This window comes from Psittacula echo (assembly GCF_963264785.1).
Source record: "Psittacula echo genome assembly, chromosome: 6".
Taxonomy (NCBI): domain Eukaryota; kingdom Metazoa; phylum Chordata; class Aves; order Psittaciformes; family Psittacidae; genus Psittacula; species Psittacula echo.
Window position 1 is genome coordinate 13,088,052 of NC_137743.1, and position 26,897 is coordinate 13,114,948.

General features: G+C 41.7%; 1 protein-coding gene across 1 annotated transcript in view; it reads right to left on the bottom strand.

The window, feature by feature from the left end:
* SORCS3 (sortilin related VPS10 domain containing receptor 3) overlaps nt 1-26,897 on the bottom strand; it is a gene marked incomplete at its 3' end in the record, with an annotated part of 305,158 nt that overhangs the window by 45,541 nt on the left and 232,720 nt on the right. Inside the window, exons 8-14 of the mRNA XM_080620247.1 lie at nt 25,165-25,254; nt 22,030-22,209; nt 20,119-20,265; nt 19,532-19,634; nt 14,196-14,272; nt 14,001-14,092; nt 9,774-9,881 (exon numbers count right to left, since the gene is read on the bottom strand). Of these exons, the coding sequence (XP_080476373.1) occupies nt 9,774-9,881; nt 14,001-14,092; nt 14,196-14,272; nt 19,532-19,634; nt 20,119-20,265; nt 22,030-22,209; nt 25,165-25,254 (797 nt within the window). The remainder of the gene's footprint in view (nt 1-9,773; nt 9,882-14,000; nt 14,093-14,195; nt 14,273-19,531; nt 19,635-20,118; nt 20,266-22,029; nt 22,210-25,164; nt 25,255-26,897) is intronic.

Sequence of the window (26,897 nt, forward strand, 5' to 3'; positions counted from 1 at the left end):
ACGCGTATTTTCCACAGAAGAGAAATTCAAAGTGTTGGCCACGTTCACTGACTAGCAATCCATACTCAACTGGTCATGGAAAGCTGTACCACTGCCAGATTCCAGCTCAGGAAGGACAGAGGAGATAGGGCAGCAGAAAAATTTCTGTGAATATGGAGAAAAAATACAAAATTTTGCAATAAAAATCCTGCAGTACAATCATGGCTGACCCTTTTCCCTCAGCTTTGGAAAACAGTCCTGGCATTATTCATCAGCTCAGTGGGCACTTCCTTTAAAGTATGAGCAGAAGAGGAAAACCACTGCAAATGACATGGTACAGGATGATCTTTTGGTTAGCAAGTAGCGCCAAGTGCAATCAGTAAGTAATCTGCAGAGCATGTAATTATGAAGCATTCCTACAGTTTGGGCTCGATTTCTCCAATAGCTGCACAAATACTGCACAAGGCAATGGGGGAAACAGGGATTTTCATTATTTTTTTTAAATACCAAGTGCTATCAATACAAGAATTTACTGAATAACAAACCAAACCTTTTGAAATCTGGTCTCTAAAAAATTCATTGCCAGTGTTCCCAAACCACTTTACATGACAATTGCTTCAAAAGAAATCCCAGCAACATGAAAGGGAGTGTGAGACACCTGGGAAGGGGGATGGGAAAGCACGTTAATTTTTAATGCTGTTTTTCAGAAGGGTTCTTTCTGTTCTTCGAAGCACTTGTGAAAGACAACCAGTTTCTGACAGCTTTGAAACCAGAAGATGATGCTGCCTCCCTCTTTCAGAAAAGATACTGGCAGGTATCAGCAACCTGAGTGTTTCTGCCACTAACAGGTCTGTCGTACCAATGGAGGCAGGTGCTGTCCCTTTGCTTGTATTACCAGCTGGGTAATACGGCATGTTCTGTCATTTCAATTTTCATCCTATGAATCAGCAGATTTCTAACCAGAGATGTCCAACACAAATGTGGAAACCATGGCTCAGAACATGTAAGCTCCAAACACGTGATAGGGGCAGACAGTTTGTGGTGCAGCGTGGTGACAAGCTTTATCTGTCACAGGGTAGCAGAGAGAAGCCGGCTCAAGAGGGAATGAGAGCTATACCTGGCTGGGTAACAGTGCGACAAGGTGGCTGACCAGTTATATTGGGTGAATTTTCACAGGCTTGGGTCAAAGGGATCATGAAACAAGGAAACCACGTACAATAAGCACACTAGGACAAGCTCTCCTTAGGAATAAAGGCTTGTAGCACTACCTGAACTATATGAGATGCCTCAAACTACAGTATGGCTCCTCTGCAGAGTTGATTTCCACCACTCGCTCAGCCCAGTGATGAAAAATCTGTTAGAGTGAACTGTGCAGCCAACCCAGCACTGAGAGCTCCCAGAAAAGCAGGTGTGCTGCACCACTTTCTGCCCCATGCAGGATCAGGGCAAGACTGAGATGAAAAGGTGCTGAAGCCAAGTCCCCTAAGGGCTGGTGGGATCAGGGCACCAGAATATTTCATGGCTTGCTTTAACAGAAAGAGGAATGACTCTAAGGAACATATGTGTGCACAGCACCCACACCAGGCCTGAGTGCTTTATACAACCCAGCCCAGCTGCTAGCAGGAGGACAGAACAAGACCTATAATCCATTTGTCCTTACTTCAAAGCACAAGAAACAAAGCACATTAGATGAGAATGTCTGGATTTTATTTTCATCAGGCAAACCTTATCCTTTTACTTAAGGAAAATAAATCATGTATCAGCCTGCTGCTCATTCTGGCTCCTTCTGTAAGGGCTTTTTTTATTCACCTGAGAGAATAAAAGCCTCCAGTCTGAACTCCCTTTCCTAGTCCCCTTCCTCCACATGCTTACCCCTTGTCTAAGCATTACAGACATGATCAGCATCTCTTTTCACCTAAAGAATGGGAAAAGTGTGCACAGTAGAGTACCCACCTGGAACTCGGGAGACCTGATTTAATGTCAAGCTCTCCCCGTAACAGCCTGCTGAGTGACTGACTATGGGCACATCCCTTGTTCTGCCTCAATTTCTCTATATACTATACAAATAACTATCTTTGTATAATATTTGATCTACTGTTCATAAATAGCACGTGACTTCAATGAGAGTAATGTTTGCCCCAGAAAGTCAAAGATACACAATACATGCCACAGAGCCCAATGCCTTCTCCATGTGCTATGGATTCTGCAGGAATTTTATGAGTACTTGGCACAGTTGCTGGGAACTGATCTCATGTCACATACATCCTCCTCCTATAGCCCCATAAATCACACAATGCTATCTTAGAGAGATTACTCTAAGCAGTTGTTCTCATCACTTGATTTGTCTGTTCAGGTGCCACAGAAAGAACTCAGCTCATACTGCAAGTATCAGCAGCACAATCAATATTATTGTGGACTGTTTAGGCAAATTCATGCAGCAATCCAAAGGCTAACGAATAGAGCACTCCTCTGGCAGGGAGGGAGATAGGAGGAAGAAGTGACACTGATTAATCTGTGATCGTTAATAATGTCTTTAAGTCTTGCAAATGAAGATAATGATATGGGTAATCAGCTGTCTTACTCCAGGGTATAAACTGATCATCTGCTAGGATAAAATGGGAATTCCTATAATACACATTTTCTTGTCCATTGTAAAGTCACTTGATGGCATTAGGAGATTGATCATTTTCTTGCAAAGTCCCAGGTATTCATTACTTCCAGAAAGTTCCGAAATTAGATCAGATGCTACAGGAATGTAGCTTACTATAGCAAATGCCTATATCCTTTCAATCATTTTGGTTTCTTAATCATTATATTTGTAATTTTTTTTCCTCAGATCAAGTTTTAAATTTTACTTTTCTTTCTGTGTGCAGTCATTATTTTCACAGATTCACTTTATTTCACTGATCCTATTCTGGAGAATCCTTATGTAGGCTTGTGGACTGCAGTTTTCACAGCCCCGTGAGCAAGGTCAGTGCAATGAACTCACAAGGGCATATCAAAGCCTCGCTGTAAAACCTATAGCTAATAATAAAGCCAACTGCACCACAAACAGATAAAGTAATAAACATAAAAGGACAGGAAAACTGAAATGCGAGATAAAAACACAATGGGGACAATTAAAACCTATCAGTGCTTTCTATGTATCTTATGGTACCTATGCAACTTGGATAACCTGGGTTTTGAAATCTGCCCTCCAATCTTTCAAAACTCCCATAGTTTTGGTAAGCAGGCACAGGCTGGCTGGTCAGCCCTGGCTCCCAAAAGAGCTGAAGATAAATAAGGACAGAATTCAGAATCCTCCACCACAACAGCCCCTGTAAATGATCACTTTTATTGTTTTCTACATTGGAAGCTGCAAGTTGGATTTAGCTTTCTACAGACCTCTATTGAAATCATTCCTTCAAAATCCTTCATCACCAAATCCTTTATTGAGCTCAGCAGGAGCAGCAGAAGTTGCAGAAGAAAATCTGTCCTTTTTTTTTTTTTTCAAACAGTTTCTTTCTCTTTTTCTCAAGCAGAGTGAAGTGAAAAGAGACCAAATTGATGGCAGGAGTTTGAAGACCTCTGCTGTGCCACAGGAACTGAGAAACACTGTGTCTTGTCCTTACGCGTGTTGGACAAGAACCTCAATTTCTTCTAGGAAAAACAATTTCTTGGTGTTTCTGATATCCACTCACCTCTTCTCTCATTTGTTGAGACTGCTCGCAGGGAAGCCAGCTACAAAGGACAAAGGCTGCTGGCCCAGCAGGGAGAAGGCCAGCTCCTCCGACCATATCCCAACAAAAGCACTGTTTTCTATATCCTTAAGGTAGTAGAAACCATAAGGTGCCACTTTTCTCAGCCCAGCCACTCAGAGGTGACAGATCCACAGCTCCCTATCCCTAAGCAGAGGGGCAGAATCTTTCAAGGACATTGTGCTAGCTTGTAATTTTCTTGCCTGCATCAGCTTTTAAATGTGACAGCAAAACTTGAGCAGAAGGCAGTGATTGTTACCTTGCTTGAAGATGAAAGATGATAATCACATTATCAGTAAGTGACAGGAAAATGACTCTTGGCTCCCATGTAGTTTTGAACTCTGTAGGAGCTTGGACCTAGGAGCTGTTGCCCTTCTCTCATACTCAGCATGCTGAACCTCTGCTGAGTGCTGATCAGAATCTGTCCATGTTGCCTTCATACATGCACATACTTTGCTGATGTCTTCCACAAGTGAGTTAGTTCTTCAGCATAAGAGTTGACTCACAGAACTCTTGGCCACATGGTAATATGGCTGCTAAGTGTTTTAAGACACTTAGGGAAAAACAACCCTCAAAAAAACAGAAAAAAGTCATTAATGCCCTAGAAATAAAAATAAGATGTTTGGCCAAGAAAGTCTCTTATTTACAAATCTCTGTAAATGAGAAAAGTGTAAAAGGTAAAGTTTTCTTTTTTAAAAAAATATATATTTTTAGCATCCTCTACTCACCACTGTGGAGCATGAAACTGAGCTAGAGGGACCTCTGGTCTGACTCAGCATAGCTTGTGCCCTTAATGCTCTCTTTCTTACCTCAAACCTCTTCTGGCATCTATGTCACCTTTTCCAATGTTTCTCAGCTACTTATTCATTCTGCCCCACTCTTCTGCCACCCAGTGATGGATTGGCAGTAATTTTATGGGTCTCTTGGAAGAAAAATGCTCCCACTTCATCTCTGGTAAAGCTGCATGGCCATGTAAACGAGAAGGTGTTAGAAAAAGGCCAGGGCTTATAACCTGTTCATTTACAACCAGGAACGTTTTCTAACATATTCCTTAGCTAAAAGCAGTAGTTGCAGCAATGTTAGCAGACCAGCTTGTATTAAATCCTTTCACTGAAAACGTTAATGCTCAATGATGCATACACAGATATATATGGACCATTAAGTATACATACTTATATATACATATATATACATAGAAACACAGAAGTGGGTGTGTATACATAAATATATATTTATCAGAACAAACTTAATGATCCCCATCTATAAATGAGTGTCTGCACACACACATATTACGAGTCTACTAAAATGATAGCAAAGCTCTGCAGGGCTGTGAAGCAAAAAGGTTATTTCTCTTAATGTAAGTTTGGAGAGATACTTAGCAGAGGATATCAAGTGGCAGAGGTGATAATTATGAGTCAGAGCTGGAACAAGATAAAGCCCTTCTCTGGACCCACAAAAACATCTTGTCTCTGATTTGAATGGTACAGACTAGCAACTCTCTCAACCAAATACTGCTTCTGTTTGGACACACCACAATTGACTAGAACGGGAATACAATCTGATTCTTTTCCCCTGGTGGACAATCTCAGGCACGTAACATGCTGTGCCTATGGCTTGTCAACACAGACTCATTAGAATGTGAAATCATTAGAAGATATACTAGTCACCAGTGAGGGTTATACAACAGAACTTAGAAAATTATAGATTTCAAAGACTAGTGCTTTCTAGGCACTCTGTGGGTCACATAAGAACATACCTAACCTATCACCCTTATGCATTTATTTTCCTGCAGGACCCTTTGTTTGCTATAGCTGTTTTCCTCACACCTGCACCAAACACTGCAATTTGTTACCAAATTTGGTACAAATCTCTTGAAGTTCTGTGATGCTAAATGAGCTGAACTGACCATCTTGTCAAAACAACAACAGAAGGAACTGCATAAGTGGATGATCAGCCAGGAATGGAGGAAGAGTGGATTCACCTTGTTCAGTCAGTAGCTCTAAGTTAGACTCATAGTCTCATAGTACTTCCCTGTGTGCCACAAAACTACATTTTTAGCACAGCCCACTCAGCTATGCTTGTAAGGAAATACTTAATTCTTGCACCCTTACAGCTATATGAAATAACAAAGTCATAAAATAGAGTGAATCAGACCTCTGCAAGACATCTTGTCCAACTTCCCATTAAAAGCAGGTTGCAACTCAAAGTACACTAAGACACTCAGAATCATAAAATGCCCCTACACGCAAATCTACAGATTTTAGTAGTAAGCTCTTTATGACTTTTTTAGGACATTTATACACAACACAGAACACAGAAGATCCAAAAAACCTAGGATGCTCATATAGATGGATACTGCAACTGCTCTGAGAACAGTCATGAAGTGGTATGAAATTCTGTGCTAAAACTGTTGCTGCTTCCTACAGCCCAGAGAGCCCCTTACAGGATGTGCCACAAAATGAAGGTTGGGAATAATAGTCATTCTACTGATGTAATGATTTTAATAAGATGATATTATAATAATGTTGTTAATAACACAATATGTTAATAATAGTTGGAGTGTACACATTGCCCTATGAGTATTAGGTTTTGAAGTAGTTGAACACAGACCACTTTATACAAATCAATGAAAAACAGTGTCCCTAATAGGAATCAGCTGAGGCCACTCAATGAAACATTTTGCATTTTCCAGGATGAAAGAGAAATCTTTAAAAGCCACTAACTTACCCAGTTTGGCAGAGCACAAATATGAGCATAGTCTTGGTGCCTGCCTCAGCCCTGCTTCTACTCTAAGAGCTCCCAGTGATCCCATTGTCAGCTGGGGGACGTTAATCTCAAACAGTTGTGCTCCTCTCATCAGCTTCTTGAAATCATTGGGATTTCTACCTGCAAACACAAATTCCATGTACCTCCAACCACCATGTTTTGCCTTGGTTCAAAGGATGGCCAGTAGCAATAGAAAGGCATTGATTTCAGCCAAAGCTTCCACAAGCTCATTATGATCCTACATTGCCCTTATAGATGAGTTCACTAAAATGCTCATTGCAAGAAATACCTAAGTGATCTGCATAGAAATGGTTTGCAAATGGGCTTTATAAATGAGCTTTTTCCTCCTCAGTTTCTTTAACATTGTGAATAGGAATTTCTCTAAACATTTATTATAAGTGTCATGTGAAATGTCTCTGTATGGCAGACTACAGACTATTAAGAATAGTTTTTAAAATTGCTAATGATGACTGTAATAATAAAAACAATGCTAATAATAATAGCAATAATAATGATACACCTGCGGAGATTTCAAGAGTCAGCTCTCAACAAAGCTGATACACAATATTCAGCAAGATAACTCACTTCCTACATTCTCAATCAGAAGACTACAGACATATAAGTAACAATAATCTTAGTTTTAAAATGTGTCTTTCATCTCAGAAGAAAACTGCATTGATTTATAAAGTAAATGGGCTAAATCCACAGCTAGTTGATTAACTCCATTGATTTCAATGAAGGTACTGATGTGCAAATTTATTTGAGCTCAGATCTGTCTCTGCATGTGTGTGTATGGGGTTGGAAGATGATACACATTGTGCGTTGCCCAAAGAATTTCAGAGAAACACTTTATTTACTAACACAGAAAGTGACACATTATTGCTGCATTTGGAGAAACATGCAGAGAGTGAAGAGAATACAGGATCTAATCTTTAGCTGGGGATTGGTATACATTGCCCCAACAGGATGCTTACAGCAGTCTTGTGAAAAGGCTCACAGGTATATCATATGCTGTTGCTTTTTACTCTTTGCAAAAAAACAGGGTTAATATTGCAGATAGCAAGACAGCAGATGCAGAGATATGTTCTACACAAACAAGTACTCTACTTTTTTGCAGAAAAAGCCAAAGCCAAAGCCAAGGCATGGTTTTGGAGTAAAGGAAAAGCTAGCAATCCTACTGCAATTGATACCACCTCTACTCCAATAAAATCTCAGTAACTGGCTGTGACACAGAAGCTGCCTCATTCTGCCTCAGCACTGTTTGGGAAACAAACTTAAAAAGTGCTGCCCCTATGCTTCATAGGCATAAAAGATAACCATAATTACTTAGCCCAGTGTTCCTGTGAAACTTGAGCACAGGAGATATAGAGGGGTACGCACAAGTTAGGTATTCCTTCCTGGTCCTCCCAAGACTACAGCACCAATACACTTCTGCCATTGGCATAGAAGCAGCCAGCTCAAATGACCCTTTGCCAGAGGAGGATTTTCCTCCAGCCCTTTTTCTTACAGCTAAGTTGAGCTCAACTGCAAGTATAGACAACTCCTCATCACATACTTGTTTCTGTTTATGTAAGGCTAACAACGTAGGTCTGGTCTTTGAAAGGCATACCAACATCAATCATGCAACCCAGTTGGAATAAATTCAAATTACTAGCAGAAATGCCCAAGACACAAAACTTCTATCTGATCCAAACTTCCTCAGAAACCGATGACAAGCATACCCAGCAGTCTGCTCTCAAGTCTGTCACTACCAGTGACACCAGCAAGGAGAGACACACACATTTCTGCCTTATAAGTAGGCAGATGGACTGAAGCCTAGAAGAAAATACATTGGGACTGAATCTCTTTTCTTTTGCAAGTAGTGAAAATCTGCAGGAACTTCAGGTGAAGGTGCAGAAAACAGGAAAAGCAAATCAACTGCAAGGTGAAATTTATCATGTATTGCCTGCCCTAGAGTTGTGCTGCAACAGCATCTGATGTGATTAGCCAAATGCACTCCTTCATGCCACTGCAGATATGCTTCACAGGACTGCCACAGTCTAAGACATCTTAGCTACCTTGCCTCCTGATCCTTTTCAAGCTGCTCCAGCCAGCTCAAAGAAAATACAGGTAAAAAGGCACATCTGCAAGCAATGAAGGCAGTGACTCTAGTCCTTTCTTTGTTCAGAATCCCAATGCAGCATGTTCTGATCTGCTTTGAGCAAGAGGTTGAACGACTCTTTGAAGATGCCTTTGAACTTAAGAAGTTCCTTCTCTCACCTGTTTGTTAAACTCTGATCATGGCCTGTTCTTGAGCCAAAATTACTCACCAGTTCTTCCAGCCTTGCCCAGCACTTCAGAATTCTTGGGAGGACAAAGGTCCAAGAACCTTTGGTGCCAGCCCAGGCTTTTCCATTGTATGGGTGAATCATAGCATACTATACTCCAGACCAGGAAAGTTATTCTGAGCTCAGCTCTGCATACACACACTGAGAACACAATTTGAGCTAAAACCAGATGTACAGCCCACAATGCAGATAGCAACTAATGAGGTTGGGGATATTCATACTCAGCAGCAATCTCAAAAGATAGTCAAGCTGCACAACTGGAGCAAGCATAGAACTGACATTAGGTGCATCCATACACATCTGTGGCTTCTGAAGAGCACTGCAACCTCTGGGACACCAGATGCAAGGGACGCAGTTACATTTATGAGAAGGGACATCTGGATGTCACAAGTCGTGTTTCTGGATCTGCAACAGTACCTGGCATGAGGCATTTCTCAGAGCATAAAAACATAAGCAGTTCTGTCCTGAATGCATGAAAGTTGCTGTCAACACCATGGGATGTTTCAACCCAGGTGTGTATCACACAGACTTACTCCAAAACAGACTGTCACCAAATATAGATCAGGGCAGAGGTGGCTTCATTTAGTCAAGGCTTGAAAACTTCCAGGGATGGTGATACCACAACTTCTCTGTAAAGTAATTAGGGCTACAACACTCCCCAGAGAAGCAGATTTACCTACTGTCTTATTTGAATTCAAAAGCTACAGCTTGGGACCTTGTTATACCCCTGCCACTACTGGGAAGAGTTTGGCTCCGTCATCTGTTTGCTACATGATACATGGATATTCCACCTCGGTCTGTGACCATCAGCAAAACCCACAAACAGCACCAAACCTTCATGCAACACCACGTGTAACTACACAATGCTGCACTGCATATCATGAGGCTTACCATGCACTTGGGGATCTCCATGCACTCCCTTCTGCCATCATATTTTAAACAAGTTAAGAGTTGCTATACTTACGTCATTATCTGGGTCTCTATGCCAGGGTCTACAAGGGATCCATCCACAAAAAGTGGTGTTGATGTGAAACTGTATTTACTCCATGATCTTCCCTCATCAAAACTCACCCTAGGATAGAAGCAGACAAGATTTATACACATTAAAAACTTTAGTGCAACTGCAGCAATTAAAGGTTGTATAAGGTCTGCAAGCTCCAGCAGCTAGATTTATAGACAAGCACCAATCTTTGCCATTTCCCAGACCACTAATTCATGCGCTTGGTGTACCTTGAAAGATCAAAGCCTTAGAAAGTATAAACTGCCAAAAAGGACACAAGTATATTTGATCCAGCTGTGCATCGGACTTCAATGGATCAAGGGGCATTGCAAGTCCTGTTTCTGGATCTTCAATAGCACCTGGCATGAGGCATCTCTCAGAGCATAAGTAGTCCTGTCCTGAATGCATGAAAATTGCTGTCAACACCATGGAATATTTCAATCCACATGCATATCAATGCCATACAGCATTAACTACAATCTCTCTAACACTATTAATACTTCCTTGTATGCCATTTCAGAGGTGCTCTCCATTCTACAAAGAGGTGGAGGGAGGAAGGAAGCCAAACTGAACCACAACCAGTTGTTAGCCTGGGTGCTCACTGCTTGTTGTAAAGCGAAGTTGCACACTGATTAAACTTAAAGCATTTCCCTTGGAATGTGTTCACATTGTCAGTGACAAGCCAGGATAATTCAGTGGCTTTTGATCATCTGTCCATACCCACAATCACCATGTTTCTTCCTTCCTGTTTTTATCAAAGAGCACATGTGTCCTAATCCAGCTGACAGGGTCTTGATTGAATTAGATAGTACATTGGCATGACACAAGCTGATGTCCCTCGCCCCAGCCCATCCCTGTCCCCAGTGAGCTGCCTGGCGCCCAGGCTTGGGGCTGCCACTGGGTGCTCTACTTCTAGCTGGAGCAGTGGGATGGTCCCTGCTTCTATTCTGCTGTCCCATGGACCTCGGTTTGCCACCAGCCCTCAGGTCACCATGCTAGCTTGTGCCACAACCGTGCAGAAAACAGCCAGAGGAGGGTGTGCACACCCAGCTGTTACTGCAGCAGGAAAGACAGGCAACCTGCAGGCTGGATGCCCATCAACAGTTCTGAAAGCAACTGTGTTCCTCTCTGTCCCCAGACTGTGTGCATAACCATTCCTGCACAATTTCTGCACAGGATTTCAGCTCCAAATTATACCAGCAAATAATGAACAGAGAAGCACAAAGGTTTATTAGCTATAAAATTATTTGATCTTCTCCCAGCAGGGCCATTACAGAGTTCTCTGTAATTCTGCATGGTACCCCGGCTGTGAAAGTTCACAGATTGCTACCGATGGACATTACCAGACAATCATGGCACAGACTTCTTATTTAAACAGCAGGAAACACTGCTCATTTTAAAGTGAAAATAAGAAAAGAAGTTTGCCTTATTTTCCAGGCAAGAAAAGTGTTCACACACATGCATCTGAGCACCTGGATTTGTCTGAGAGGGTCTTGCTGGAAACTGAATCCTCCCACCCCAAGTAAGTCTCATCAGGAACACCTAATGCCACCAAAGGACCAGGAGGCCAGTGTAATATTTATTACAACGGGTTACACCAACCTCAGACCTCTAGTGGAGAAAACCAAGGCTTGCAATCACTATTCCCTAAGCATCTGCCTCACGCAGCACCTAGAAAAACACTTTCACCTGACTCACAGTGCACATCAGCCAGAATAGGTAGCTGACTACAGACTGAAGACAGGAAGCTGGGAGTACAACAGCATGCAAAAATCTTATCTGCCCTAAATCTACTTATTTAAATGTATGTATCTTCCCACACACCTGTTCATTTGTATGCTGTTCTTCCTGCATGCTTATCTATCTAAATAGCATTTCAATTTCTGGGGAACAGCATGCTCCATTAGTGTAGCTAAAGTTCTCTTGGTTTTTCAATTATCCAGCCCTCTTTTCTCCAGGATGAAACTTATTGTACAATGTCTCAGCCTGAGAACTAATGGATATACATGTACACTTTAATCTATTCCACTCCTGCCCATGAAACAGGTGCCTACTGAGGCGATATGAAGCAAAATCCAAAGTCCCTAAAGGTACAATTTTGGAGGAAACCTATTGGAGCTTGTTAATAACAGCTCTAAATCACTACTCATTTAATAGAGTGGGTGGGGCACTCATAGTACTGCACATGGCATTTCATGAGATTTAGTGGCAAGACAGAACATCTGAAAGGAACCTCTGCAAAGCAAGCTAGGGTGAACTGGGTTCTTAGCTCCTGTGGAAAGCCAGCCTGTGACCAAATCTTTCCCCAGCACAGGCACTTGCATCTAACATGCTTTTTATGTCCAAAGAGCCTTCACAAGGTAAGACACCATTAAAACAGTTACACCTGGGTTGAATAATATAGTAGTAAACAGTTAATACAGCTCTTTCAATACGTGGCTCACCTTTTACTTTTTCAGAGCTCAACTTGCCACGGCCCAATGTACCTACTGCTGGTGACACCTACCCTTGGCTAACACACTCTTCTGCCTTGGCTCATACCTGGCTTGGTCTAAACATTTTGACATGGTCCTGTGGCACATCATGTATAGTCACAATCACTGAGTTACCTGCCAGAGGCAAATGTTTCTAGGCACACAACATGCTCTAACCACAGCCAGCTGGAGTCTGTTGGAAGCATCATTATGGGTCTGTCCTGTTACTACTCTCCTTTATATGTCCACTTATAAAAGCTGTTGGTAAGGGGATGCTGGCCTAGGCTAACTCCTGGCCCTGACTCGGTATGTATTAAGTTACAACTTGCTTGTAAGTGCACAAAGGCACAAATCTCTTAAAGAACACTTGCTTTCCCTATCCTAGAAAAATTAAAAAGCTTGAGAAATATGAGCCAATACATCCTGTGTTAATAATCTACTATCACACCAAAACTAAAGCGTTTCTTTAGCTCAGGTGGTCATGAAATGTGCTTCAATGCAACACATTTAAACTTTAATAGAAATCTATGTTGCAGCCACCCAAGAGTTATCTGTCAGGTCAGGAACATAAAGTCCAGAAGCTTTTTGTATTAAGAAACTAGCCATTAATGTTCTTAAGGCACATCTCTGGAACATTAGCTTGTGATCAGTAAAGAGAGCCTGTCTTAAAGTCTCCAGCTTCTGAATGACTGTAATTTAACTGAAGGATTTTGTACCATAATGACTCAGGTAGAGGAGACCTTAACACCTCATCACTGCTGCCAAACACTATTGCTTTCTTTTCCTATTTGACTGAAGGCCACTTTTCCTGTTCTGCATGAAAAGCATGAGATAGACATGTGCTTAGCACCATGAAACCTCAGTCTTGCAGACAGGAACACAAATCTTTTTTCTGAAGGCTATTTCTAACTAATTCACTTCTAAACAACATTAGAAGCTGGGTAGGTCAGTCCATTAGCCATGTCTTTCTTTCACTCAAGACCAGAGACTGAAGATGATGCTAATACACACATTTTCCATAAACAAGGTTAGTTCCGAATTTCAGAATGCCTCTCTCCAATGCTTAACTGGTGCCAGGAGTGAGAGGGGCAAAGGAGAGGATAATTTTGGGCAGTATCTTTAGTGCTTAGACTGTTATAACCTATTTATAGAAAAATGATATCTTCAGCTGAGAAATCACTTTGCCCTATTCCACCTCCAAATCTATTCAGTTGCCACCACTGTATCTCTGGAAATTGACAGTGAAAACCTATAGGAGAGAGCAACATTAGCAACATATCTCCATTGTCATATCTCTGTTGTCTTATCAACACCTACTTTGCTCTCCTCTCCCTCCCTTTAACTCTCTAACCAGTTTAATAATAAACAAAAGGCAGAACTGAGGGACACATCCTCTCGGAAATACAAAGGATGATTTCTTACTCAGTATATATGTGTCTGTATGAAAGAAACCCCATCTGAAGTCTCACAGTACATTACTAGCGCAAACAGTAATATATCTGTGTGATTATGTATATAGCCATTACATTTATAAAATGGTACAACAATTATCATATTAATCAAGAAAACCAAAATGATGGTAAAATGCAGATTAGAATTATCTCATTTACTCATTTTATGGACACTAGCAGATGCTGACGAGGTGATGCAATAGATGTTACCACAACTGTCAGCCTATCCCCACCAGGAAAACACCTCAAATAATAAGTTTCCTTACCACATGTGCCGGATGGGCACTGATGTGTGTTTCAAGGCCACTAGTGCCCCTCCCCAGTCCAGAAACCAAACGTTGTATTCCTCCTCGAAGATCTGCAAACAAATCAGGTGCTACATGAGTGTTCCACTCTACTGGGAAGACTCAGAAGAGGACTAGCAAAAGGCTCCATGCTTTCCATCACTCTGCAAAACATACCTGTCTCCAGGAATTTCCACCATCAGAAGAGATGAACACACCAACATCAGTGTAGGAAAGTTCAGAGCCAATATTGCCTGCAAAACAACCAAGTGTCAGCCATTCTTGCATGGATGGACACAGAACTGCATTTTTCCAATAAACCAAAATTACTTGGCTTGAGCAGTGTTTTTTTGCTGCTCTTGATTCCATTCTCATCTAAAACCAACACCCTGGTCAGGTGACAACACTCATTCACAAGAGCTATGCTATTTGAAAATTGTGATGTAATGAAATAGAGGTTCCACTTGAAGGAAATCTTTTTGTTTAAGCATGAACTTCACCTGGCAGCAGAAATGGTTCAAAGAATTAAGGTGGGTCAAATGACTTTGCAGCACAGAGGGAGAGACCAGACTGAACAGCATTCTAGACAATGTTGATTGTTCTCAGTGACCTAGCTGCCCCGAATTGCGAATTTAAATTTACTGGTTATTTGGTACAGTTCTTAATTTTAATCTTGTAATTTCCATTAAGATGGAAACTGTTCTGCTGATAGCCTTATACGATTAATTACTCTGCCTTCATTATATATCAAGGAATGGATATGCCACACATTAAAGCAATGCAAAGAAAAGCTCAAACATCAACCATGTATAGAGAGAGCACAGCAGAACACCATTTGGAGATACTACCTTGAAGCTTGAAACACGGTTTTTTTCAGCATCCTTCATCTGAGCATAGAGAACCTCAAATCTTGCTGTAATAAACCTTAATACAGATTAAATAACAGCCTTGAACTAAATCCCCAACCCTCTGAAACCTCTGAGCATCCACCAACTGCTTCAAGAGAGAAGCCCAATATCTGAAAATCTTGAACAAGCAATGAATAGACCTTACTAGCTTCTTTCTCACACTTCCCTGACATCAGCATCTTGCTTCCGCTTCCAGAGTTAGGATTGCCAGAAGCACTGGGCTCACGGAACAATGCAGATCTGCTCTATTTTGTTCTCACCTCCCCACTTCCCCAAGCACCCAGTGGTTCAGGGAAAAGGTACCACAGTCACCCAGGAACTGGTTTTTTTTCTGCTGGTCTGTCAACAGCAACTTCAGTCAGTGCTAGGTGGGATTCTGGTGGTATTAACATCTGTCACATAGGAAGCAGGAAGATGTAACACTGAAAGATACTCTGTCAGAAATCTTCCCAATGATAATGGCCCACAGCCACCACATTGTGGGCAAACCCATGACTTCTTTATTCAGAGCCTAGAAGTTCTTTACTCAGTGAGCCACTCTTGCACCTTCTGAATTAGTCTGTTTTTAAAGCAGGTGGAATTTCCATGGAAGTAAGGGAGAACTAGTATTTTTTCTTCAAAAATAACAAAGACAGAGGTGGCATTCTTATAAATCTGTAGCATCAACAACAGCATAACAGCATGCTAAAGAAATGTTAATTATTTTTTTGACATTTGGTGCTGGAAAATGAGAAATTAAAACCCAGACGTGGGTTGATGCTCTCCTGCCACCATCATGAAACCCAACTAGCCACACTGATGTCACAACACTGTTTCAGAAAATATAATTTCTGGCTCAGGGAGGCAGTGCAATTCAAATAAGGCTTTTCCATTGGTGCCCAGGATGTAGGAAATGTCACACTGTCCATCTGCCTCCTCTTATTCCCTGACACTAGCAAGAGTGACCAACTGCTTTAGATGAAGGTATAATGAAAACCTGCCACTGGCAACTGTAAGTTTCCAGGTTCACAAAGATAAATCTACTGTGTCAGTACAAAGGTTTTGTTTAGACCAGTGTCTTATCACAACTGGAAGTCCTCAAGAATTAAAAAATTACTTACAGGCAGAAGTGTAAGTTTTGAATCATCTTATTTTAAATATCAAAACTGGAAAATCAACTTTCCAAGCAGGGATATCCACGTTATGGCAAGAAATGAGAGTAAAAAGATGAGATTCTGTTGCTATCACTTCTTTCTGTCTGTTTTTCTGTGCAAACCTGTTCCATTACTTTCCTCATTCCCTCCATCTAGTTTCTTTGGCTACATGGATTCAAACTCCACGACATATAACTAACTCCCAAACAAGTCAAGCGGGTTTGGCAGCTGTTCAATTAGATACTGATACTAAAACATAATTCTTCCCTTTGAAAGAATCCGACCTCATCTCAAGAGTCCTAGTTCCCAATCATTGCTGGAAATGTACAACTGTAAATCAGAGTAAGACACAGAGTGTTTGAGTAGGCAGTGCTGTGAGAATAAATTGCAATGGCTATTCTGGAACATAGTTGCCAACATGGTGAGATGCTCCTGTTGTTGTGAAACTGGTTAGTGGAAACAGATGTGTATATTCCCAACAGGTTAGGCTTTTTATCGTACAAAGAGTTAAGGCAGAAATTATATTCTGCCTTTTAAAGGTTAATTGTTAGACTGGGAAAGCATTCATCCCATGCACTGGCAGCTTGAAAAGAACCTCATTTAGTAACAATTTAGATCAACGCCTAGCATCTCACTGTTCTGCTGTCTCTATTTACTTCCTAAAAAGTTAAATAAAAGAAGCCTCTGCAATCTCAGCACCACAAATACAGCTTGCTTTTAAGCATCCATCTACAGTGCGTGACCTGCCAGGAGTAATGACTCCACTTGGCTATGCACAGGAATATCTCAAGGTTTAAACCAAATTATCTCACATCTTTTGGCCTGGATCAGTGAACTGGAAATCACATGGTGTTTCCCTTGTTGAGATATTAATGTCATGAAGGGAACCTGTCTCATATTCTGGCTTAGTCTGGCAAACACATAGAAGCACAGAAGAACATAAGAATGGAAATAGTTGGAAGAAACAGTGTAAGTTCATATAGGCAGTACACTAACATGATATGTTTGCAAGCCACTGCTAGGGTGACCAGGACAAAGGAGATAAACTGAGCCTCAAAAAGAATGGTTAAGCTATTTGGACATATCTGAGCAAATGTAGCAGCCTCCCTGTGAAAAAGCAGGACAGCCTGCATGCTTGAGAGGCCAGATTTCAATAGCACCAGCCATTCAAAAAGCACTTTGTTAGGCCAGCAGCTCCCGCAGACCTGTGAGAGTTCTTAGTATAGTTGGTAGCCCCATCCATCCTGATTAGGCTGCACACTGTGTGCACACAGGGCCTGTGATGGTTGTCAGATTAATTACAGTGGGTCAGCCAGTACCACCATGAAGCATTGGAGCAGGCTGCCATTAAAACATTGCACTGTTTTGCAGAACAAGCCACTGTAACAATGACCCATGCAGTGCTGATGACGTGCTGCTAATCTTGAAGCAATAAAATAAAAAGGTTTTAAGAACCTGAATGTGCACAAGTCCATGGGACCTGACGAAATCCATCTGCAGGTCCTGAAGGAGCTGGCAAATGAAGTTGCTAAGCCACTGGCCATCATATTTGAAAAATCATGGCAGTCAGGTGAAGTTCCCGATGACTGGAAAAAGGGAAATATAACCCCCATTTTCAAGAAGGGGAAAATGGATGACCCGGGGAATTACAGACCAGTCAGTCTCACCTCTGTGCCTGGCAAAATCTTGGAGCAGATTCTCCTGGAAGGCATGCTAAGGCAATGAAAAACAAGGAGGTGGCTGGTGACAGCCAGCATGGCTTCACTAAGGGGAAATCCTGCCTGACCAATTTGGTGGCCTTCTGTGATGGGGCTACGAAACTGATGGACAGGGGTAGAGCAGTTGATGTCATCTACCTGGATTTGTGTAAAGTGTTCAACACTGTCCCACAGGACATCTTTGTCTCTAAATTGGAGAGACGTCGATTTGATGGGTGGACCACTGGGTGGATAAAGAACTGGCTGGATGGCTGCACGCAAAGAGTTGTGGTCAACGGCTCGATGTCCGGCTGGAGGCCAGTAATGAGTGGTGTCCCTCAGGGATCGGTGTTGGAACCGGTCTTGTTCAACATCTTTGTCGGTGACATGGACAGTGGGATTGAGTGCGCCCTCAGCAAGTTTGCCAATGACACCAAGCTGTGTGGTTCGGTTGATACGCCGGAGGGAAGGGATGCCATCCAGAGGGACCTTGACACGCTTGTGAGGTGGGCTGATGCCAACCTGATGAAGTTTAACCATGCCAAGTGCAAGGTCCTACACCTGGGTCGGAGCAATCCCAGGCATGGCTACAGGTTGGGCAGAGAAGAGATTCAGAGCAGCCCTGCACAGAAGGACTTGGGGGTGTTGGTCGATGAGAAAATGAACATGAGCCGGCTGCAGTGTGCGCTCACAGCCCAGAAAGGCAACTGTATCCTGGGCTGCATCAAAAGGAGCGTGACCAGCAGGTCGAAGGAGGTGATCCTGCCCCTCTAGTCTGCTCTCATGAGACCTCACTTGGAGTATTCTGTGCAGTTCTGGTGTCCTCAACATAAAAAGGACATGGAACTGTTGGAACAAGTCCAGAGGAGGGCCACGAGGATGATCAGGGGAGTGGAGCACCTCCCATATGAAGATAGGCTGAGAAAGTTGGGGCTGTTCAGCCTGGAGAAGAGAAGGCTGCGTGGAGACCTCATAGCAGCCTTCCAGTATCTGAAGGGGGCTATAGGGATGCTGGGGATGGACTCTTCATTAGGGACTGTAGTGATAGGACAAGGGGTAATGGGTTAGAGCTTAAACAGAAGTTTAGATTGGACATAAGGAAGCAATTCTTTACTGTGAGGGTGGTGAGGCACTGGAATGGGTTGCCCAGGGAGGTTGTGAATGCTCCATCCCTGACAGTGTTCAAGGCCAGGTTGGATAGCGCCTTGGGTGACATAGTTTAGTGTGAGGTGTCCCTGCCCATGGCAGGGGGTTTGGAACTAGATGATCTTAGGGTTCTTTCCAACCCTAACTATTCTGTGATTTTATGATTCTATAATACAGTATTGAAAGTAGGAGCCATGCACAAGACAGGCAATCTTGAAGCCCAGGCTTTGCCTGACAGGCATTGTGACAGCTCTGTGCTTGCTACTTAAAAGGTGCAACGTTCTGATACCTCCCAGAAGCATAGCCCTAGGTGCTATTCTCATTCATGGCAACTCCAGCAAACAGGTAGACACCTACATCAGTGGCTGTAGTGATGTAAAGTGAGAGGAGTTAGTAATGCCAGCTGCAGATGTGGGCTTAGACCTGCATATTGGTTATTGTAGAGCAACAAATACCTGACAGGGGCCACATGCTTTCTCCTAGCCCATAGCAAGTAGGAGTTAATGTCAATTAGCTCAGCACTTGCTAAAACAGAGCTAAAAGCTTTTACACTAACAGGAAACATCTTACATATTCTCTGGCTACCAGTGAGGCATGGGTTGGTAGTGAGCAGCACTTATGCTCTTTACCTGTTGCCACCAGCAGCCCAGGAATTGTCTCTTTGCTGGAAATGCTTCCTGAAGAATATGGATTCTCTGAGAGTTGCAGATGTAAGTGCAATGAGCAAAAGGGCTGTTGACAGGAAACAAAAGGCAGAAGCTTTAATATGCAAAAGTTAAATATCAGCGGGACCACTGTCGACTCCACGCAGATGCTTCAGTCCTTCTGAAAATGATCCCTTGCTCTTAGCACTGTTACAAATAGCAGTATATGTTCATTTTTTGAATAAGCACCATAAAAGTAGCTGAAAGAGAAACAGGAATGTTGCATTGCAAGCAAGCATATCTGCACTTGTTTTTACCAACAATCTGATCTAGAGCACTTTTTCCCAGGAACTTCCTTATTCTGACCTTAAGCTCCATACGAAAGTTCACAAAAATGGTAATAATTTTCCCTTAAAATCTAGAAAACTATAGAAAGAGAGAGCATATACATAAGTCATTTAACATCCATCAGGTCAAGAGAAAAAAACACAGGGAAAATTTTGTTAACCCAGTGACTAAAATAAGCAGCTTTGAATGAGTAAATTGTCCTTTGGAAAAGGTCTGCTGCTCACCAGGTGGCAAACTACAGGATCCCCTCTTAGATCGGTGTCCGGTGCCTGCAGCAAACGCCAATCTCTGCCCTTGTTGTAGGTAATGAAAGTCTTGATTTGGTCATCTATCTTCCTGTTAGCCAAGAATATGCCTTTGATCCCTGCTACCTAGGAAAAATGGAGAGAGATGAAAAAATACATCGGAAGAACAGACCAAAAGTAAAGCCTATATGAGCATTCTTCAGGAGTTGAAGGTCTCTGAAGAAGTAATAAAGCCATCTCAGTCTGGTACTAGAAGACTGTGAATGGCATTACAAGTATATCTTGATGATGGTTGGACAGCTGAAAGGCCTTGTGAAGTCTCCCTCTCTAGAAGAAAAAGCAAGTATGTTCATAGACCAACTTCCTAGGAAACAGCCCACTTAGATTTTCTTGAGTGCTTGTAGACATGCTGATGATGGGTTTGAAGATACAGCATGCACCATGTCACATATCAGCTTTGTAAGCTTAAGGATGTGGCTACTCCCTCCCCAGATTACCATAACACGGGAGACAGCAAGCCACATCAACAGCAGTGTGGGATCTTTTTATGTTGGTCTCTTTTTATTTTACATGAAAGATGGAAATCTTGACTATGCCAAAACACTGTTTTGCAAATTTGATTTCTTCACTTTCCTTCCACTCCTAAATTCTATCAAAATCAACCCAGTTGATCCAGATGTTTTGATTTTTGTTGGCAGGACCCATTCCAGAAGAATATGGTCCTGTCAAAATATCTCCAACAAGATTTTGTGTTGAGTCTGGTCTCTGGTGCACAGCTGTGAAAGTGAGACAGAAAGGTGCAAATCTGCAACTTCCTGGCAACAGCAAGGACGCAAATCCTTCTACTCTAAATCCCCCTGAGTGACACTACCCTTCGAATGACCCTGTGAAAGTCTCTATCAGCATTTAACAGTAAAATGGCTATGATATACAGCTGGGGAATACAGAGTTTGCCCAGGAATAGGAGATGATGCTTGTTTATTTTAGCTGATTCATGGCAACAGAGAAATAGTATCTGTTTTCAAAGGCAGGAAAACATTTAATTAGGTGAAAACAAAATGTAAAATCTGTCCTTCACACTGATCCTTGTGTTTGTGAGTTTTCTCTCATTGCCTTAAATTACCTGGATTTTTATAAACAAGTTGAAGATGTTGTTGAATGGGCATTATACTGGCTGAAATAAATAAATGTCTAATCCTTACTTCTACGTGTAACTGCAAAAACATTTCTCCATGTAGCACTAGAAGTCAGCTTGCAACCATTACTACTGGTACTGTTTGCTGCTGGCAAAGCATTGAGCCCTGAATTTCAGCAGATGGTCCATTCAACAAGTTATGACAAGCCAAAACCAGAATGCTCTGAAGAAACCAAAAACTGGAACAATTGTTCTGAATGGATTGCTGTTGGCCGAGGCTGAAAGGCCTGGCAGAAGAAAGGGAATGGAAGATGATTCAGGGTAGAAGTTATCCATCTGTTATCTCTGGGCAAATGGCACCTATAAACCTTTTCTTATCATTCATAAACTGCTCAGTGCTCACAATGGTGGAATCCACATCCCCTGCCTGCAAGCAGGTGTCTTAAGCTGTCTATCAGGAAAAATAATATTTTGAATCCTTCTCTAGCCACCCACATTAGGATGAGAAGGATAATGGCTCTCCCTTTTGGAAATGTCACATAGCTAACTAGTCATTGACTTGAAAGCAACCAGCTGTCACACCTATAGCAGAATGCACCGCACCTATTCCCACAGGAGCTGGCTCAGCATCAAATCCAGTAAATGCTTCTGTGCTGATCCCAAAACAGATGAAGATCCTGGGAGGTTGGTAAGAGATTCATATTTGCTTGAACTGTCAAGTTGCTGTTCTTTGTAGGGTGACCTTTACTACATACCTCATAAAGTTCAATGATGATATTCCCCTCCAGCCCTCGACTGCTTTTCACGTTTTCCAAGGCCAGGGTGAAGTACACCCCTCGGGTGTCTGAGATATACAGATTGTATGTGTCATTCTGGTTCCACTCTTGAACAGCTGCAAACACCTGATCTTCATCTGTGCTGATAATATGCATGTCCTGTTAAAAGAAGACAAAAGGCCTGGTACTGAGGATCTCTATTTCTTTGCCCTTTGGGACATGTAGTAATTACCATGACTTATGAAAGAATGGAGATGGAGCATGAATTATAGGTATGTTAAACAATTTTCTGTTAGAGCAAGGCAATAAATTACCTCCCTTGTGACTTCCCTACATTTCATTTTTTTAATGATCACCAGCTGGGAGAAGGGGTTTTGCTTTCTTCATTTTGGTAGCTTCAAGGAATTTCATTCAGTTTCATTTTTTATTTATAAATTTGAAAGTCAGTTTTGTCACTCACAGAGGTCCACAACCTCGAAGCCTGGAGTCCTCACAGTCACTAAGCATGGTGTAGCACCAGGCTAAAAGCAGAGAATATTTCCATCCACATGCTGAACTAACAGGCTTGTGCTTCCAACAGGTGAAGAGACAGTTTCAAAAAGCCTGGGACTTTCACATTTATTTGAAGCTTAGGTATAGGGATCAGTTTGAGCTAATGCTGGTAGTGATTTTTAATAACACACTTTACTACTGAGAGTATGTCTGAGATCTATCATCCGCTTATATATGTCAAATAATCCACTCACTAACCTTTGTTGGATTCCTGCTGCCGACCAAGATATTAAGGTCCAGCAAGGGTTTCCCCATTTAGTTTTAATATCAAAGAGATTTGACAGTGCATTTTCTCAGTATTTTTTTTAAAGCAGGTTCATGGAAATGATTTCCAGGGTGGTGATGAGTACAGAAGCACTTCCTCCTTGCCACCATTGTTGAACAAACTGACAATAGTTCAGGTAGAAGCAAAATCACTGTGGTTATGTAGGACTGCATTTATCTATTTGTATCTATTTAAAATTTCCCCCGGGTTCAAGGAGCCTTGATTAATTCCTTGCTCTCTTTCTGCATCAAGAAACCATATTTCTGGAAGTCTCCCAAAGGACAGAGTGACCTGATTTTTGGGGAGAATATCTGCGGGAAGATCAGCTCAATATCCCCATCCTGCCTAGGAGGCAACGTAATCTTCTCTGTGAGGTATCTAGATGAAAAGTTAGGGTTAATTAGATGGGGCTATATCTAATAGACCTAACATAGCCTAACAGCATGGGATGGGGAGAAAAACCATAAGAGCCTAATTCTGTCCCAGTGGGAGACTTGCCATTTCCCTCAATGAAGGAAGACTTAATCAAGAAGTATGTTCTTGCTCAACAGCCCTAATTTCTTAAGGATTAAATACATACCCAACCTATTCCAGCAGCGCGAAAATAAAGCAAAATATACAATAACTTCAATCTGTTTTGACCAGTTGCAGTGGAATATTGCATTACCCTATTGCCAGCCTCACTTATGTACAACTCCAGCAGAGTTCATTAATCTCTAGGTGACAGGATAGTTATTACTGTACAGCAAGATTGTTCTAGTGACTAAGGGCAGCACGAACAAGCCTCCTTTACACAGCTAGAAGACTTTGCCATGACACTGAGCTTAAAAGTACTTTTGATTTTTAAATGACAAAAGTATCCCTAATTTTATACTAGGCACCAATTCCAAAGCAGAGCTGCCAACAAATCTGTCTTATAACAGACCAGCAATCTGTGGCAGCATCAGTCAAAAAAGCAGGGTTGTCAGTCTCTATCTGCTTGCCTTTTCAATGAAGGGCAGCTTTCAAGGCCTATCATAAGGTGAGAGCATAAATACTGTTTTTCTCCTGAAAAATGGCAGCAGGGTTTCCAAAAGTTAGTGTGTGGTTAGACATTCTGAATCCCACACCAACCACCATGGAGTGACAAACAAAAGAAACTACATTTGTGCTATGCAAATGTCGGTATGCTGTTATCAACCCAAACAGAAAGAAATTGAGATGCAACATTGGGAGTCTGAGATGCAAATCTCTTGCAACTATTAAGCATTCAGGTAAAAGTTAAAGCAAATGTGCTGTTATCTGCTAGGCTGCAGGTATCCCTCAGGCATCAGAACGGTACATCCAGCCCACAAGACAAATCTAGCCAACTATCTAACAATTATTTCACCAAAGTTTTCACTTGTGTAAGTAAGGGGAAGTCCAGTACTGTTGATTAGTAGCCCCCTATGACAATACCCACAATGATAGTTCCAAGGCTCCAAAAAGCAACAGGAGTCTCAGCTGCCCATTAGCTACCTAGAAACTTGCATCCAGTCAAGGCACTAGAGAGGTTGGTCCCCTCTGTTCTACGCAATCCCAAGCAATGGCTATAGTACGGAATCTGGGTGTAATTCCAGGGACATATTCTCCTTTCTGAAGCTTGTACCATTTGATCTGGTAGAAAGCTAATACCCAAGAAGGTAAATCTAGGCACATATGAGAAGTACTAATTTCCCTTTTTTTTTCCCTCCCAGCTTTGCCAGTCAATGTTAATCTCAGCTCATCTCAGTCATCTAAGCATCATCACGCAGAAGTTCTGTGTGTTCAAAGCATTGATAAAGCACAACTTTCAGGGAGCTCACTCAATTTTTATGACTTCTTGGCAACATTCAGATATAGGATGGCGACAGTGGAGCTGCTATACACTGTGCTTCTCTCATTGTATGGAGACTGCAGTAGAGCTCAGCATCCTAACCATTCTCCAGCACCCTCAGTGTCACAGTGAGGCTTACAGTGAAATCATTACTAAAGAACGGAGTAGGACCAAGGAAAGGTGTTCATAGAAGATTGGTCAAGGAGAAGTTGGTTTGAAATCTATTTTCTGAGGTTCCTGTTAATTCACGTTTGCTCTTTACAGAGGAAAAAAGAAACTGCTTTTCCTGAAACACTCATTAATCAAAGGCAGAGAGAGGTAAAGATCCATATTTAAGAAAGATCATTCAAGTAGCAGAACAAAAAGAGCTCCCCAGAGAGGAACCCCACCGAGGTGCTTCACCACTGGGCAAGCCGTGCTATTCAAGATATTACACGTGTGTGTTCATAAATGGTGTACTCACCTTAGGAAGAGAGTATTTGGGCAATTTAATCTGTGCAAAAGGCTCCCGTCTGTATGACACATAGTAATTTGCTCTTCCACCAGCTGTCACCTGTGGAAACACCAAAAAAAGTGAGTGACGACCCTTCCAAGACACCCTATGCTGACACTGCTAAGAGGGTTTGACAACCTTTCTTTCAGATATCTTTTCTATGACCTGCATAGCTGTCTTTGAAAACATCTGTATAACTAAAAAGAAAAAATCCCAGACTTGATGGACTGGAGTATTATTTATTTAAGCTTTGCTATTGAACTTTCCATTTTGTCTCTCATGCTTCAAATCCAGCATGATTTTAACAACTCAGGAAAAAGGGAAAAGTGGGCATAAAGTTCAAGGTCTTGAGTGGAAGATGATCTGGTTTCATCACATGGTTCCAGCACAACTACCTTAGGCAATTAATTTAAAGTCTGTGCTTTTGTTCCTTTCCTGTAAGAAGGAGATAATACCTCTTTTCTCTGCTGCTTCTCAGCCTTATATATCTGCACTACAAGTCTGTCGGGGCCATGGTTCTCTTCCAACATAACAAAGATCCACACTAGCACCATTTAATACAAACAGTAAATGCAATGAATGCGCTCTTGGAGAGCTGGAGCTGAGCTCTTAGTTGCACTTTGTCATTATAAACCTGGTTTCTCTGAAATCCTACTGTCTCTGCATGAGGATGTGGGGAGGAACTGATAGATATCCAAATCTGTGGTTTTATGGACTGAGTGAGCTGTAAAGGATACATATAAATGTCATGCATCAGTGAGAGCTAGCCCTGATAATTTGTAAAATATGGGACTTTAAACCTATCACTAGCCATTCTTGCTGTAGGTGTTTGTTTTGGCACTATTTCAGGCCTGGCTACAAGAAGGCTTACATCGGTGAATTTCATATATTCTGCTGGTTTGGCAGTCTTGCAGATTTTAAGATAAAACAATACACTTAGCACTTCTCTATTATATGGAATGTCATTTGTTGCTTCTTAAGTTTCCAATAAAAATAACGGAGAGGTCTGAGATTCTCTCCTAGATATATTTCCTTTTATTTGACAGCAATATTTCAGAATGAGCTTACGTAGAATATTGCTATAGCATCAATTATATTCTCAGCAATGATATCACATCTAGATAGTGGCTTTCTTCCCTAGAGAAGCTATCATTTGAAGGACACAGTATTACTGGTCATGAAATTTCATATCTAATCAACTTAAGATAAAGCTTTACTATTGACAGTTTGAAGAACTGGAAAGAAAAGAAAGTTTAGAAATAGGACAAGCTTCTACACTAAGAATTCTCCTTCTGCTTGTTTCCCATTTTTCCTTGTAATGTTATCACAGCTGCCTTTAGTGCTCCCAGAAGAAAAAAAAGGACACAACTAAAATTGTATTACACACCACATAAGAAGGCAGAAGAATGACCCATATCACAGCAAACAAATGCTACACAGACAACACATAGCCTAAAGTCAAGAAGAAACACAGACATGAAAATCTAGAGCAATTTCCTATGGTCTCGAAACAAGCCAGTGGCACAGATGGAGAGAGAACAGGGGTCACTTAACTCTGACTTTATGTAAAGTGCACTATGGGCTGGCACAGTAGCATTTCAGGCTCCTGCTCTCCAGTTGTGAGGATCACCAAATGGCTGTGGGTGTTATTTCTGAAGGATGCCTTTCCCATCTAAGACACCAAAATCAAGTTTTCACAGGAG